The sequence below is a fragment of the Eurosta solidaginis genome, chromosome 3 (genome assembly GCF_040869045.1).
Source record: "Eurosta solidaginis isolate ZX-2024a chromosome 3, ASM4086904v1, whole genome shotgun sequence".
NCBI classification, from domain to species: domain Eukaryota; kingdom Metazoa; phylum Arthropoda; class Insecta; order Diptera; family Tephritidae; genus Eurosta; species Eurosta solidaginis.
This window is the reverse complement of record NC_090321.1, coordinates 276,107,207-276,121,644: the sequence shown is the minus strand read 5'-3', so window position 1 is coordinate 276,121,644 and position 14,438 is coordinate 276,107,207. Positions and strand designations below refer to the sequence as shown.

General features: G+C 34.8%; 1 protein-coding gene across 4 annotated transcripts in view; it reads right to left on the bottom strand.

Annotated features, from left to right (window-relative positions):
- Positions 1-14,438, bottom strand: part of LOC137245624 (putative inorganic phosphate cotransporter) — a 129,940-nt gene that overhangs the window by 9,063 nt on the left and 106,439 nt on the right. For all 4 annotated transcript variants that reach the window (XM_067776589.1, XM_067776586.1, XM_067776587.1 and 1 more), the window contains one exon: positions 641-777. In XM_067776589.1, the coding sequence (XP_067632690.1) occupies positions 641-777 (137 nt within the window). The remainder of the gene's footprint in view (positions 1-640; positions 778-14,438) is intronic.

The window sequence follows — 14,438 nt, the reverse complement described above, 5'->3', positions numbered from 1 at the left end:
GCTGCGAAGGGGGACAATCGCCATTTCGTAGGACATCACAATGTTAAAAATGTAAGTTGAAAACCCGACAAAGTGTCAGAATTAGAACTGGTACCGTTTCTGAATGCTATAGTTCTGCGCTGGTTCGGAAATAGTGCGGTTCACTGCAGCGCAAACATTTATGCTGAGATAGACAAAATTATTTAGTATCTGAGAGAAAGCCACCTAGAACTGAAGTAAGCTGCCTTCACCAGACGGAATTCACCACTGGTTCTAAAAACAAGAAGATCACATTGCGATCGAGGGAAACATGTTTTTAGTACCACATATATCGTAATGCTGAAAGCAGCATAAGGTCACATAAAAGGGAAGAAACAATATTTCAAGTTGAAATGCTTATCCGTCTTTCTTTGAACTACTGAACTTTCTTCAAAACCAGTTCTGTGCGAAAGTAACTGTAACATAGGAATCAAACGTTTATGTTTGGAAACCACAGCTGAAGGATTCTATGCTTTCTTTACTTTGCCGGGTAAACAAATCGAGTTTACCAATTTTTCCACTTGCCCTATTAGTTCCTTTATATTCCAGTCCCATGTTATTTACAGTTGAGCCCTTAAAAAGCTTTGACTTTATCGAACATTCATTTAAGATTCCAACTTACCGCGAGATCATCAATCGTTGAATTCCGATCCGTCATAGCAACAACACCAACGCTGAGGTTGACGCGCAACGCATAGCAGATTGATAGGCAGCAAAAGCACAGGAAACATTGTACATGCCTCATTCCAATAAGTGGGGCTGCAAACAGAAAGAAACAAACAATTAGTAAGAGTTATCTCAGTATGTAGAGTTTAGAAAAGTGGTACTGTAATTTCAGTTAACGCGTGTAAACATGAAGCATTTAGAAAGAACATTACATATAAAATATTTAACTTTTGCTATATGTAGATAAGTGGGTTGGGTACTTAGTCATACTAAGCTAAGGTAATTTATGTGTAAGCAGCATTACAGTATAGCATTGATCTACTTAAGATTTTCGAACACTTAAGGGACTTAAATACTTTCAAAAATCAAATACGCCATAAGCAGAAGCTGATGAAATACATAACTAATATAAAATCATGTGTAATTGTCAACTGCAGTTATTAGATATAATACATAGTATTGTACTAGTCTACAAAAAACAAATATGGAGATTGCGGTAATATATGAATTCTATTTTAACAACTCTAAACTCTAAACTGAATACAATTCGTTTTCTGATTCTCCCTAATTTTTTTACTGTGATCACGGTCAGATTATTAACGAAACTCAGGCAGCACGATCACTGCCGAGAAAGATAAGGTGATCCGCTACTCAAAGGAAATTTAAAATTTACTGAGATAGTCAAACGCCTTCGAAATAGATTGGCTATGTCACGGTGAGGTTGAGGGCTGTCAGAGATTGACCGCACTCAAGGTAGCTTCGAATTATGTTTTGATCAAAATGAATTTGGGGTTCAGAAAATAAGGATATCCATTACCATTCAGAGATTCGCTAAATAATTGGAAGTCAATATCACCGGTAGTTAATGTGACGGAACAAAGGTCCAATAAAGAGTGCAAATTAACTGGCTTTTGTTTGGAAGTCAATGCCTCTAGTCAAGGTAGGCTTAATGAGAAGGTCGAAAACGCCAATAGTGATGGATCTAAGATTTTTTTTGACGGAACACAGAGGAAATGTGTAGACATGCGAAGACTCCATTGATCGGTCAGTTTACAATGACATGAATGGGCACAGTTTTTTACGGCAAAGTGATATTCGGTTTGCGTTCTTTTTCATAACAAAATATCCCAAGTTCAATCGTATAATATTTTGTACAGCTCCTAAGATTTACGAACGTCATTTTGAATGATTCAGCCTAGGTGAAATTTGCTGCTGTTCCACAACACAATCAAGATATTTCAATTAATACACTCTGGTTATCGGGAAAACGTCACGAATTAGCATGAGTTTTGAAAAGTACTGCTATCATGTGAGTCCTTAGTTGTACAGACGTTCGCCCGTTTCAATATAGTACACTCGAGTACATTAACAAAACATCACGTGTTTTATGTTGTGTCTTATAGATTTCTTACTTTTTAATTGCATATTATCACAGCACTTATATCTTATATAGAGTCACGAAGGAATAGTAAAAAACCAAAAGTCGAATCGAAAGAGAAGCTCGGCTTAAATCTCCCCGGAGATGTAACCCAAAATATTATTGCAATTCTCTTTGTTAGTATATCGTTTATACTTGTAATTTGTTAGATATGAGATGTTTATAAAATTTAAATAGCCGAAAAATCGTCTCGCTGAACGTAATCGCGAAACAAGACTAACTGCAACGAAAAGTGGTCAGTGGTTTAAAGAAAAATTTTCACTTTCAATCAGTTTATCTACGAGTTTATCAATAGCCGTACATACAAACAAACATTTACTCGAATGTCCATAAAAGACTAATTCATATTTAAACCTACATATATGTACGTACAAATACGTCTTTTTAGCTCACTTGATCCCATGTATTCATGGGCAAATGCGTATCTCTTACTGCAGCTGTCACTCACGTAGCTATCGCTAGCCGTTGGTGAGCATATTCCTTCAGCAATCAACATTTGCGATATATAAACGATTTCATATATGCTGATTTATAATTAAAAACGAACAGTAGCCCGATATGGACAATCCCTTATTCTTATATATATTGTACACTAATAAGAACTCTATGTATATACTATAGCTTTGTTCAAGACCCACCCTTTTAACTAAGGTCATTTGTAGGCAGATTATTTCTTAGAAGTTTAACAAAATTGTTTTTGGGAAAATGAGGACCACCCTAATGTACATATATTCATACACTTGCATGTACCTTAATTCAATATACTCTCAGAAAAATGCACATTCCTGTGTGATAGATACATAATCGGTCAGACAATTTTGACTGAGCGGTGACGTGACAGTCGATGTCTCTTGCGTGTCAACAGGTAACAATCAAAAATAGCACGAGTAGCTGAGTCATTTATCTCTAAAGCGAGGAGCGGACTTTTATCGACTTTCAATAATGCATCGTATCATACAATGATTTTGAGAACATTCGATATCTGGCTTAAGCTCTTTTGGTTGTGGGAAGGTTCTGCTTGCAGGATGTGCTTTACCTACTTTACTGAAAGGCGGAACTTAAATGAATTTGTCGGATATGCATATACTACACTTGGGTGGATAAAACAATCGCGGATAACAAATTTCCGAAATTCATAATCCAGACTTCATCAAATAACAACGATACATAATACCGACAAGACAAAAAATTCCCTCTTCCCTAAGAAATATTTACATATTGTGTCCTGATTTTAGTAGATGCTAAGCCTTGGATGTATGTTTTATTTAAATAAATTGGGATTATGTCTTGTCGGTATATTACCTGGTGTTAAATTAACCTTGTGTGGACATTTTGTATAATAATTTTTGTGAGCTGTGTCGTAAAATCTGAAATTATGAGGACTATGTCGTTGCTCCCAACGAAAACAACAACGTTTAGAGCTCCTATGAAATACTAACCAAACTCAGATTTTATCAGTCCTTGTTAAAACAGGCGCGCAGAAACTTTAGGATTATGTTTTCAATCCATAAGAGTCTACAAGTTTCTATTTTTAGATTTTTTAAACCTTTGGGTTTGTTTCAAACTCAGAAGAGTCTACATGTTTTTATTTTCAGGTTTTCGAAACATTTTTGGTTTTGTTTTGAAACAATTGTGAGATTTGAACTAATTGTTCAAATGGGCTCAAAATTTAAACCAAATAAAATTAAAAAAACAATTTAAATTAAAAAACTTTCAAAAAGGGCTTAAGCCGATGAAGGGTTTAAAATTTAGGCTGAAACTTCGTACCGTGTAGCACGTTTTGTTTCCTGGCCTGGAAGACTAGCACGTTTTAATCGTGATCATTTTCGGCTTAATTAGACGAATAATGAAACGTGTTATTCTTCCATGGGACCAACGATATGTTTCCGGAGTTCTAAAAGTCAGAATACTGATGTGTACGCACCTTGTTTCGCACAAGGTGTTTTCCCGAAATTTTGCTCTTAGGAAGCTAGCCGTTTGTGTAAAATATTAAGTTTGATGTGTGTTCGACACAAAATTTGAAAAGGGATGACGGAAATCGGAAGGGTGCCAGGGGAAATAAAGGACAAAAAGGCTAATCTCTCAGGTAGAGTACGTCACCGGAAAAGTAAATAGCTACTCTCAAGAAAGAATGGCTAGTTTTTAGTTTAAAGAAAATGCCAAGCTCATTACATGTTATGCTGAAATATAACCTAATTTTAACTTAGTTTGACAATTACTATAGGAACTATGTTTATTAGCAAATACTTGCGCATTTTTGATAAGATGTTTTACTTCTAACATAGAAATATGATGCCACTTTAGGGAAGATAATAAATATTTGTAAATACTTAAGTACGGCGATATCTTGATGCGGTATTTGGTTGTTGTTATTTATTTTATTACGAAAGCTTACGACATTTTTAACTGAGTTACTTTACACCTCTCTGGAAAGGTTTTCTTCTGACGTCAAATAGATTTTTAACCTGTGAGCCTTTCAAAATGTGAAAGTTTATCAAACAATCTTTTTACTGTCAGAGTTGCCTCAATGCTGTCAGATATTGCAGGCTTTGATATAATACTCGCCAGAATGCACAAATATTTGTTCCTGAATCATCAAGCAAATATATGGAAGCGAACATATCAACAACGTCCGCCCCCCCCCCCCCCCCCACTCTCAAAAGATATGCATATGTATAATATATAAATATTTGATGTCACTTGAATCTTAAGTAGAAATATGATTACATTTATGAACAGTGATGCCAATAAAAACAAAAATAAGCTACTAAATGGAAGTTTGAACTGGCAATGATTTTTCACTTAGCCGTCGATACCTACTTTATCGCAATACTCAAGCTTAGTAACTCAAAATTAAAACAACTGCTTACAATGTCAGCTATTATATCAGGCAGACGTTCTTACTTCTTATATCTTCCATTTCCACTCTGCCCTAAATTTCGTATTCAAATTTTTCTCCCTCTACCTTCCTTTCCCACTCGCACTCTCTCTCCCATTCTCGTTCCTTTTCATTTACATATTTTCCATTATACTCCCCTGCTTCTCCTCTAAAACACTAATTCTGTAAGAACAGTTTTTAATATTGTTGTTACTGAAGATGCCTCCAAATAATACAAAGTTTATAAAGTTCCATCTCGATATTCTTCTCAGAATACTGGCGAGTTTATTACTGTATTTTTGGCGCATTCCTTATGTCAAGTTTTTATTTAAGTCTAATATTTAAGTTGGATCAATTTAGATCTCGGAAAACTTGAAGTTAAACCACAACATAGGTAACTTTTCCAGAAACAAATTATTTTTGAGAAGAGTTTCGTTGGCCTCCTTTCGGTAACAACCTATGACGGATAGTTATTGTTTTATTTTCGGCTTGAGTCATCGACTTCTTATTGGTAATAGTATGTAATATCTTAATGGAAAAAATTTCTACAAATTCCCTTCATAAGTTATATGAGTAAAATTCAAAATTTTCATATAGCAACAACAATTAAAATATCGATTATTTAATTTTACAAATTTTTTCCATCATCGCATACCAATCTCAAGGTATTTTTTTCATTTATAAATAGAAATTCTACTGCTCTCGTAGCCGCATTGTTTTTGCTGTTGTTGCTACTTCAACTTCGAAACCCCTTTTTATTTTACGTCAGCAACAACATTTACATAACACGCCCGTTCCAAGCTACAAGACTTTATTGCACAATGCAGGTAGTTATTTTTAGTAGCAAATCTTTAATTAGTTGTTTACTTGGGCTTTGTTTAGCGTAAAGGAGATCCTATCTTGCATGTTGTTATTTGTTTTTTAATCGTATTTACAACACAAAACTTGTTTACGAATAGCGTACATGCAACAAAATTCACGATCGCAAGGGTTGCCTTTATACAAAATATTGTTGTTACGTAGTTTAAGATTGATTTACAATTAAAAATGCCTAACTACAACATTTCTAATAAGCAGATGTTTCGGCGCTCAAAAGTTTATAGTACGCGGTGATTTTGTGGCTATCACACTATATTAGAAGAATGCAGACTGTCGCTCCCGCATGCCCTTGTGTCTCCGCAATCAAAATTTAATCTTGCTTATAAGTTTTCTGATACATAGTCCAGCGTCTCAGGTGAGTTATCGCTTATACAATAAATCTTGGAAAACGAAGAGATAATGGCGATAACGGCAACTCTGTTAGTTAACACCGGCTTAAAGAAATTCCTAACCAGCCGGTGACTTCTCGCAAAGCAACTTTGTAATTTCAAAAGCAGACTTTTACAAATATATGTACTTGTGACGTGTGTGTGACTACACTGAAAGAAAAAGACTGGTAAAATCAACCGAAATACGGGTCAATTCAACCGAAATTTCTGTAAATTTTTATCCATCGCAACAAGATGTTGAATCGACTGCGCACAAATCGTTGATTCGTAATTTACCGTTTTAATAGTCTAATTAACAATTATTACTGTCGCTCTAAGAATGCCAATCAAAACTGTTAATATGGAGGGGATTTCTGTTCATTCGAAATAACCAGCGTAAACTATTAAATGAACAGTGTTTATTGTCGAAATGACACCGACAGTGAAATCTATTGAAATAAGAGATATATATCTTTTTTCTAGATTAATAGCGTGAACTTTTACATCAACAGGGTTTTCTGTTCATTAATACCTGTGGAAAAAATAAAAGCCGGAGAAATATATTTTTAAACTTACGTAGTTTTTTTATTTGTATAAGTACATTTCATTTCTAATGATTTTATTGCTATATTTAGTAATATTAACTAAAATAATAATAATAACTTAAATCTGAATTCAACAAACAAGACTTATTCCGAATTACCATCGACAGCTTTGTACGAAAGTATTGTGACGAATGTACTGCAAATCCTCTTATTTGCAACCTTCTGCTAAGTTCGAATCACTAAACTGTTGAATAAATAACTCCAATATTGAATAATGGAAAAATGGTCTTTATTAAAGTACTTCACAATAAATAATACTGCTATTTCTCGCCAGATAGCGTCTTAATCAAAACTGCTTAATTGAAACTGACTCTAGCGCCTCTATCTGTCGCTGCCTTTTATACTCTTTGATTTCCTCGTTCGCATCTTCTAGGCGCTTCCATTTCCAGAATATACTAGTTGGCCATCAGCTATCAAATTTCTCAGCTGTAACTACAATTGCACGATTTTATAGCTTCTCTCATTGCTTACTTTCGGGAGTATCTCAGATATATGCATGTGGTTATGCGTTGCTTCTCAGCTGCGTATACGTACATATGTGTAGACATAATGATTGGTTCGTATATGTAGATACATAATGATTGATTTATGGATGTGCATACAAGGCGCTGCTTAACATCGGCTTAGAGATGGCAGTACCCCTTAGTGTTGCTAATATTCGTAACAGTATGATGCCATATATATACGTAAATATGTGAATACATAAGTACGCATGCTTGCTACATACATATATGTATATATGCTACATACATATTCACACACGCGAAAATAAGGGCATGCACCGTTTGTTAAACCACATTGGCGTCGGTTTCAAGAACTTTATTTCTACTTTATAATTAAACATTAAGGCCACGGTACAATGACATTTTTCATATAGATGCGTTTAACACAAGCTTATGCATTCCAATAACACCACCACAATCAACCAAGATGTTGCGTTTGTAAATATAAAGGAACTTCAGAGTTGGCAATTGAAGTTTATTACGCCTTGCCCATTCACATACAAAATTTCGCGAAGCACTGTTGTAAACATTTTCCCTATACAACAAAAATACTTGCTAACATATTTTGTGAAAAATGTTAGAAAATTTACCAACTAGTGGGAAAAATTATTTCACTTGTAAAGTATGCCAATACCCTTAGCCAAACAAATGTCAAATTCTTCTTCTTATGATTTTCTTGGAACAAAATTGGGGAGTTGGCTACTTTTCAATATCAGATGGCGCCAGTGTCGCTCATTCTACCATATACAATCTACTCATAATGCATAAGCATGTGTTAAATTCATCTATATGAAAAACTGCTTATGTGTCGGAGCTGTTATACATTTTATTACTTTGTTTTATTAAACGCACTTTCACCAAATTTTATTTTTTATAATTTATTTAAAATGTAGTTTTGAACTTCACTGCGCGTCACTTTACTTTCCAAATAGAAATGAAAATAGTAGTCACCAAACTGATTCTCAATTCTTTCAGTTGCAGCTCATTCTTAATTTCTTCTCTCGCATGTAGAGTTGCCACACGTGATTGTTTCGAACAAAACTTGTAGTATAAATGTTTGGCATAACATTTTAAATAGATAACTTGTAAGCTATAGAAAAGTAAAGAATGAAATCGCTGAAAGGTAATTCACCACTGGAGTATCTATACATGTAATTCGGCAAGTTTAATTCTCGTAACAGTTTTTTTAAACGATTCCCAAACAACTCAAACTTTTATGCTGTCGGAAATATCAACATTAAAAAAGGATGTTTTTTATTATCTTATTAGATTCGCTCGCGTGAGTGAAAATTCGTAAAAAATTGAGCAAAATGTTACTAATTTTGGAAAAATCCTGTTCGTTCAAACAAAACTTTTGCAACAAGAGGGCGCAATTTTGCATTTCGCTTGGAGGAGAAGTTGCAAAATTGTACCCGATGAATAGGTGTCCCGATATCGCATAATTTTTTGTGTTATGCACATTAAATTCAAAAAAGGGTTTTTTGTTTTGTATTGATAACTGAAAAATTAGTTTTTTGTTGTTTTCCCAATTTGTGTGTTTTTTCGATTTGGTGATTTTCTTATTTTGTTGTGTTTTTTTTTTTTTAACAAGTGGCACCATCGTCATAAGTACAAAGCAGAGAGCGCAGTGAGCGTAAAATTCTCTTTGAAATTTGCTCATGCATTGACTGTTGTTTGCTGTTGAAATGACCTGTAAGATCAGTTGTATTAACAGAAAAATGAGTTAGATTGATTAGGAATATGTAAATTTTACAGAATTTTGTTAACTTAAGGGCGAAAATTTCTCTTCTGTTGAAATGACTAAACTAATTTGTTCGCTTGACAACGAACTCGGTCGAATTAACTATAATTCGATCAATTTCACCGAATCTCCGTTAAGTCAAGAACAACAGAACAGATTTGTTGATTTTACTAGCACCATTTCTTTCAGTGTATGCATCTTGCTTACAGTGAGGTTGCAGGTGCATTTTTCTCATAAGAAAATTAGTCTTTCAATAGGTGCAATGTGTTTAATTATAGTGGATTTTCAAACTTTTCATAATGTTTCTTTTTAATGGGCTATGGATCTCTTGAAGCTACATACGCACATACTTAAACATGTATTATACATTGCTTATGACTCATCAGATGAGAATGATATTGATAACACTATTAGCTGAGATTTAGTTTCTGATATTTATTTATACCCATAAGCACTGAATACTGGCCTACAATGCACTATGAGCCCTAAAAATGTTTTTATGAATAAAAGTCTAAAAGAAAAATAAATAAAAAAAATCACGCAAAAAAACTTTCTTTTAAAAGAAGATTGAGGTATTATTTTAGTTTAGCTTCTACCAATAAAATAAAAATAAATGTAAGGCGCGTTTACCTCCGAAGAGATTTTAGGCCGAGCTTCTCTTCCAATTTGCGTTGTCCTCTTCTTTAATTCTTCCTACAAATTGGTGGGACGGGACCTACTTTTTTTATGCCGACTCCGAACGGCATCTGCAAGGCAGATGAGTTTTCACTGAGAGCTTTTCATGGCAGAAATACACTCGGAGTGCTTGCCAAACACCGCCGAGGGGGAACCCGCTTAGAAAAATTTTCTTCTAGTTGAAAAACTTGTTTCTAAAATTTTGATGTTGCTTTGCCGGTGGCGTGAACCCGGTATCTTCGTAGTGGTAGGCGGAGCACGCTACCATCACACCACAGCGACCGCTTCTACCAATATGAGTATAATAATAACTATAATTGGATCATTCCATTTATTGGCACGGCACAAATTATGTGCCTTTTTATTGTTTGCGTCCTTAACTAAAGATAAATGATAGCTTTATCAGACAAAGTATGTTGTACGTTAATATTGTGTGGTGAATGTCAAGAAACTTAGATTTTTTCTAAATATAATCTTTTTCGAAATCATACTAGGCCTATCTCTTCCTATCTATAATCAAAAATATTGAAATAAAAATTTTAATTCAAAAAACAAAAACTTTTTTTTGCGGGGCACTTTTCTAGTACATAAAATACACATTTATCTTAAACTTTTGGTGCCAAATGCGAAATCTATAAGTGTATATCTTTTATATTTGGTCTAGAAAACGTGGAATATTTTCTACGCTTACCACATTTCCTAGACGGAGAGAATTGTCCCATTAACTTCGATTTCTTTTTTCTTTGTATATTAGGTTATGTATAAACAGTATTTTCATTAAAAATTAATAAGAACAGCATTTATTTATAATAATAATTTCTTTAAAATTTGTATTTTATGGTTTGTCATCGCTAACATTCAACGGTACACCAGGGCGTATGAGCTAGCTTCCCTTATACTTAGGGGTACATTATGTATAACGTTAAGCGACGTAGCGGTCTCCTTTTTCTTGTGCGAACATAAATTCGTGAACGTGAATGGAAACCCTGTTCGTGATATGGTATACTCAAACAAACTTTCTAGAAACGAGGAAAATAGCTATTAAAATAAAGAAAAATGGTGTATGTTATTTCGCCATAGAAATCTTTACCTAAATCTGAGCAGGTAATTTTCTTCCAAAAAACATTTTTTTCCTTGGTTATTGCAATTATTTTCTTAAAAACCGAGAAACATGTACAAAAAAGTTAACTTATGGAACTGTCAGGGCCGTGGATTTCTAGTCGAAGCTCTCAACTTTACAGTGGAGTTCATTATTCACTGAGCTAACTCGTACATGTAAGAATTTTAAGATTTTGTTTGTTTTCTTGTTTAAAAAAATTAAAGAAAAATTTTCCCTCAAATTAATTAAAAGTTTTTTTAAAAATTAATAAATTATAATCTACTACGAAACATGGTCATATTTGCGGCTGCGATTGTATTCAGCTCATTAGCATATTGCATGCAACTCTGTAAAGAAGAAAAATTTATCCCTGCTGTGGTTCTGAATATTGTCAATGTTTGACATTTCGCACAACTAAATATTCATTTTGGAAGGCAAGTGTGGTGTTTTAAAATAACGTTTGGAAAATGAATCCATAGAATATTGAATTCGCATTAAACACAGTAAACGTATTAATTGTAAGCCTGTTTTATAAAAATATTTGTTGCAAATAAAAGAGTTTAAAAAGTTTAATTCTATCTAAAAATTATTTCGCCGAATGAGCAACCCATACAAATATATAGGTGTTTCTTATTTTTCAAATGTCCCGGGGAATTTTTAAAAATTCCAGGAATTTGGCTCAAATTTGAGGTTTGTTCCGGGAACCCGAATGCATGGTGTACTCGCAATTTTTGCAGGGTATTTAGATTCATATAATAGCCGTGTTAGTACGCTTACGTTTGCGCGTGAAAAAAAAACGCCTATCCTCGCTTAGGTAATACTTAGGAGATCCATCAAGCGGCAGTGGTTAAATAACTACAGCTACAGTACAGGATGTACCGAAAAGCGGAGACACAACCCTCTGATGGTCATAGGGTATAACATATAGCTGAATCGGTTGCGATGAATTGTGGACACACATAGAATACATAGAATTAGTGTAGAGGGTGAAAAAAAACACATATTTCAGTTACATCTGAGTATAATGCGTATTGAAATTTAGTAGTACACATTTCATGCGCAGCAATTTCAGAGGTGTATTTAAAGTTTGACGCTTAGCAGTCCATATAAAGTTTAAGCGTATAGACGTTTACGTGTAAAAAAGCACGGCTAATGTATGGAATATGTCTCACAGCGGGCAACCAGTGCAAGAAGGGAACTACAATCATTTCAGACTCATAAATGAGCTCATAATGAGTTTAAACGATCCGAAGCAGAACTCCTTTCTGACTCTTTTTTGACTCCGAAACGTTTGCTGGGATTGCTTCCTTTTTAGTAATGGAAGTGTAAACATTTTATATTTTACCCATGCAATCCATTCGCCTGGCCCATAGTGCACGGTACTTCTCTGTTACTCATTTACTAAACTTTTTCTAGCTATACATATGTATGTGTATGTAGTGCCTTCATTGTTTTTGCGTGTTCACCAAGTCTCGTGCAATTTCGTTTTAGCCATTGGGGAATGTTGCTTTTGGCGTTATTCACTTGCAGATAATTTATTTTGAGCCATGTGCTACTCACGCGCAGCATGTGTGCTATTGGACTAGAAAAATATATACCAATCGCTCTATAGCGATAAGGAGAATGCTTTATAAAAAGAGTACTAAATTAGTTAAAAAATTAAATTTTAAAGTAACTCATTGCTCTCCCTCAAATCTCCCATAGTATGCTCGCTCTTTTGGTTGAGTAGGTATTTAATGGATATACGTGTACATACATATATTTGCCTTGGTTTGGTGTTGTAAATTGTTCACTATCTTTTGTTATTATTGTTGCTGCTCATATTTAAATTTTATCAGATTGCCCAGACACAGCCTGATCAAGACAACAATAGCTTACTTACTTATCAGAGCAAACGTGCTTTTAAGGTGAAACTGATATGGTCACAGCGGATGGAGCGAGTCATGTTGGAGGCGCGGCGCGGCTTGCTTTCTCTTAGAGCTCTAAAAAAGTAATTTGCGCTCCACGATCTTACTCACACTTGCACATGGTTAAATTAATGAAATGGATTTCTCTGCCCTCGCCAAATTTTTTTGCAAATTTAGCTATTTGTGTTTTACTTTCGCGTATTCACGTGATCGGCGGCGCCCAATGTGTCCAATTATAAATTATTTAAAATATGTACTAGGTACGTAGGCACACTTAAATGAAGCGAAACTTGTGTAGGTATTCTTTTAATAGAAAAAGTTTAAAAAATCAAGTTTCTCGATGAAAATCAATTTAGTAAGTGTATGTGTGGATATCATCATGAAATTTTCAGGGTAGGGGAAGTAGGCTGTGCCACACCCCAAGCAACACATAGTCTTTTTTTTTGTTGCTATCTCTATTGTCTTTAGTTCTGATTTTGTATATTTAGGTGAGCGGTGTCACGATCCAGATGAATGTTTTTAATTTCGCAATACCTCTGCAATTATATTATCCATTTTTTATTTGAAGTTAGGATAGGATAGGGAGAGGAATACTAAAATAATGAGGAATATAATAAGGAATAGAATTGGCAACAAAAGGAAAGCTAATAATTGAAAGAGAAAGAAGCAAGGAAAAGGCAGGGCCGTGAGGACTGAAGAATCATGGTCTATGTTATAAAATAACTTCGTCTTGTTGGAATAAATAGAAGCTTTCCAGGAACTATACTACTTGCGGCTTCTAGATGTGAAAGGTTTGTCACTCCTGTAGTATTCGTCTGGATAACGCATGACAAGAGCACAGATATTCTCGGTCGCAACCCACACATACTATATCTGTTATTACTGACGAGGCAAAATTTAAGCGCATGTGGTGCTAGAATGCCCCAATACCCATCATGAGCCTAAATTCATGGATTTTTATTGATAAGAGTAACTTTGTTAGTCTACTTTGCAGCTTCCTGCTTGGTTGATCATGTGCAAATCCTGTCTCCTTTTTATTTCGCCAATCCAATTGGAATGTCCTTTCAGAGATGCAGCGTTTTTAACTAGCTCATCTGTTTTTTCATTTAATTCTTTTCTCTTACACCCGGAACCCAATATATATGTATGTTTTTTCTTATCCCGATTCATTCTAGGGATTTCTTGGATTCTGCTTGATTGTCAACAAAAAAGTTAGCGCAGCAGCGCTGTTATAATGGCAGCACCCATCGGTGTATAAATTGCCTCTTCTGCCATATGAGCGCCCTTGCGCAAACCTTACACCTCTATGATCTCCATTGACGTGCAGGTACGGAATCTGGTAGAATTGTCGTTTCAATATTTGATGACACGATATTACTATGGCCGTATAGTCTGCGCTCGAACTGCCCCGAGTGTGCTGAGAGACATTCTGTGCAGTCGTCACGGTTGTTTTCAGGGCTCCCGTTATGCTTAGAATTAGTGGCCAATTTCTAAAGGCCGGTGTTTGTTTTATTTGCCTGTCCAAAAACAAGCGCAGCTTTCTTTTACATGCTTAAAGTGCTGTCAAGGGCTTCTTTACTCTGGTCCACGTTCTGATTCTACGAAAAATTACTGTCTGGAATGATTCCTAGATATATTGCACAAGATTTCATTTTCAGGGT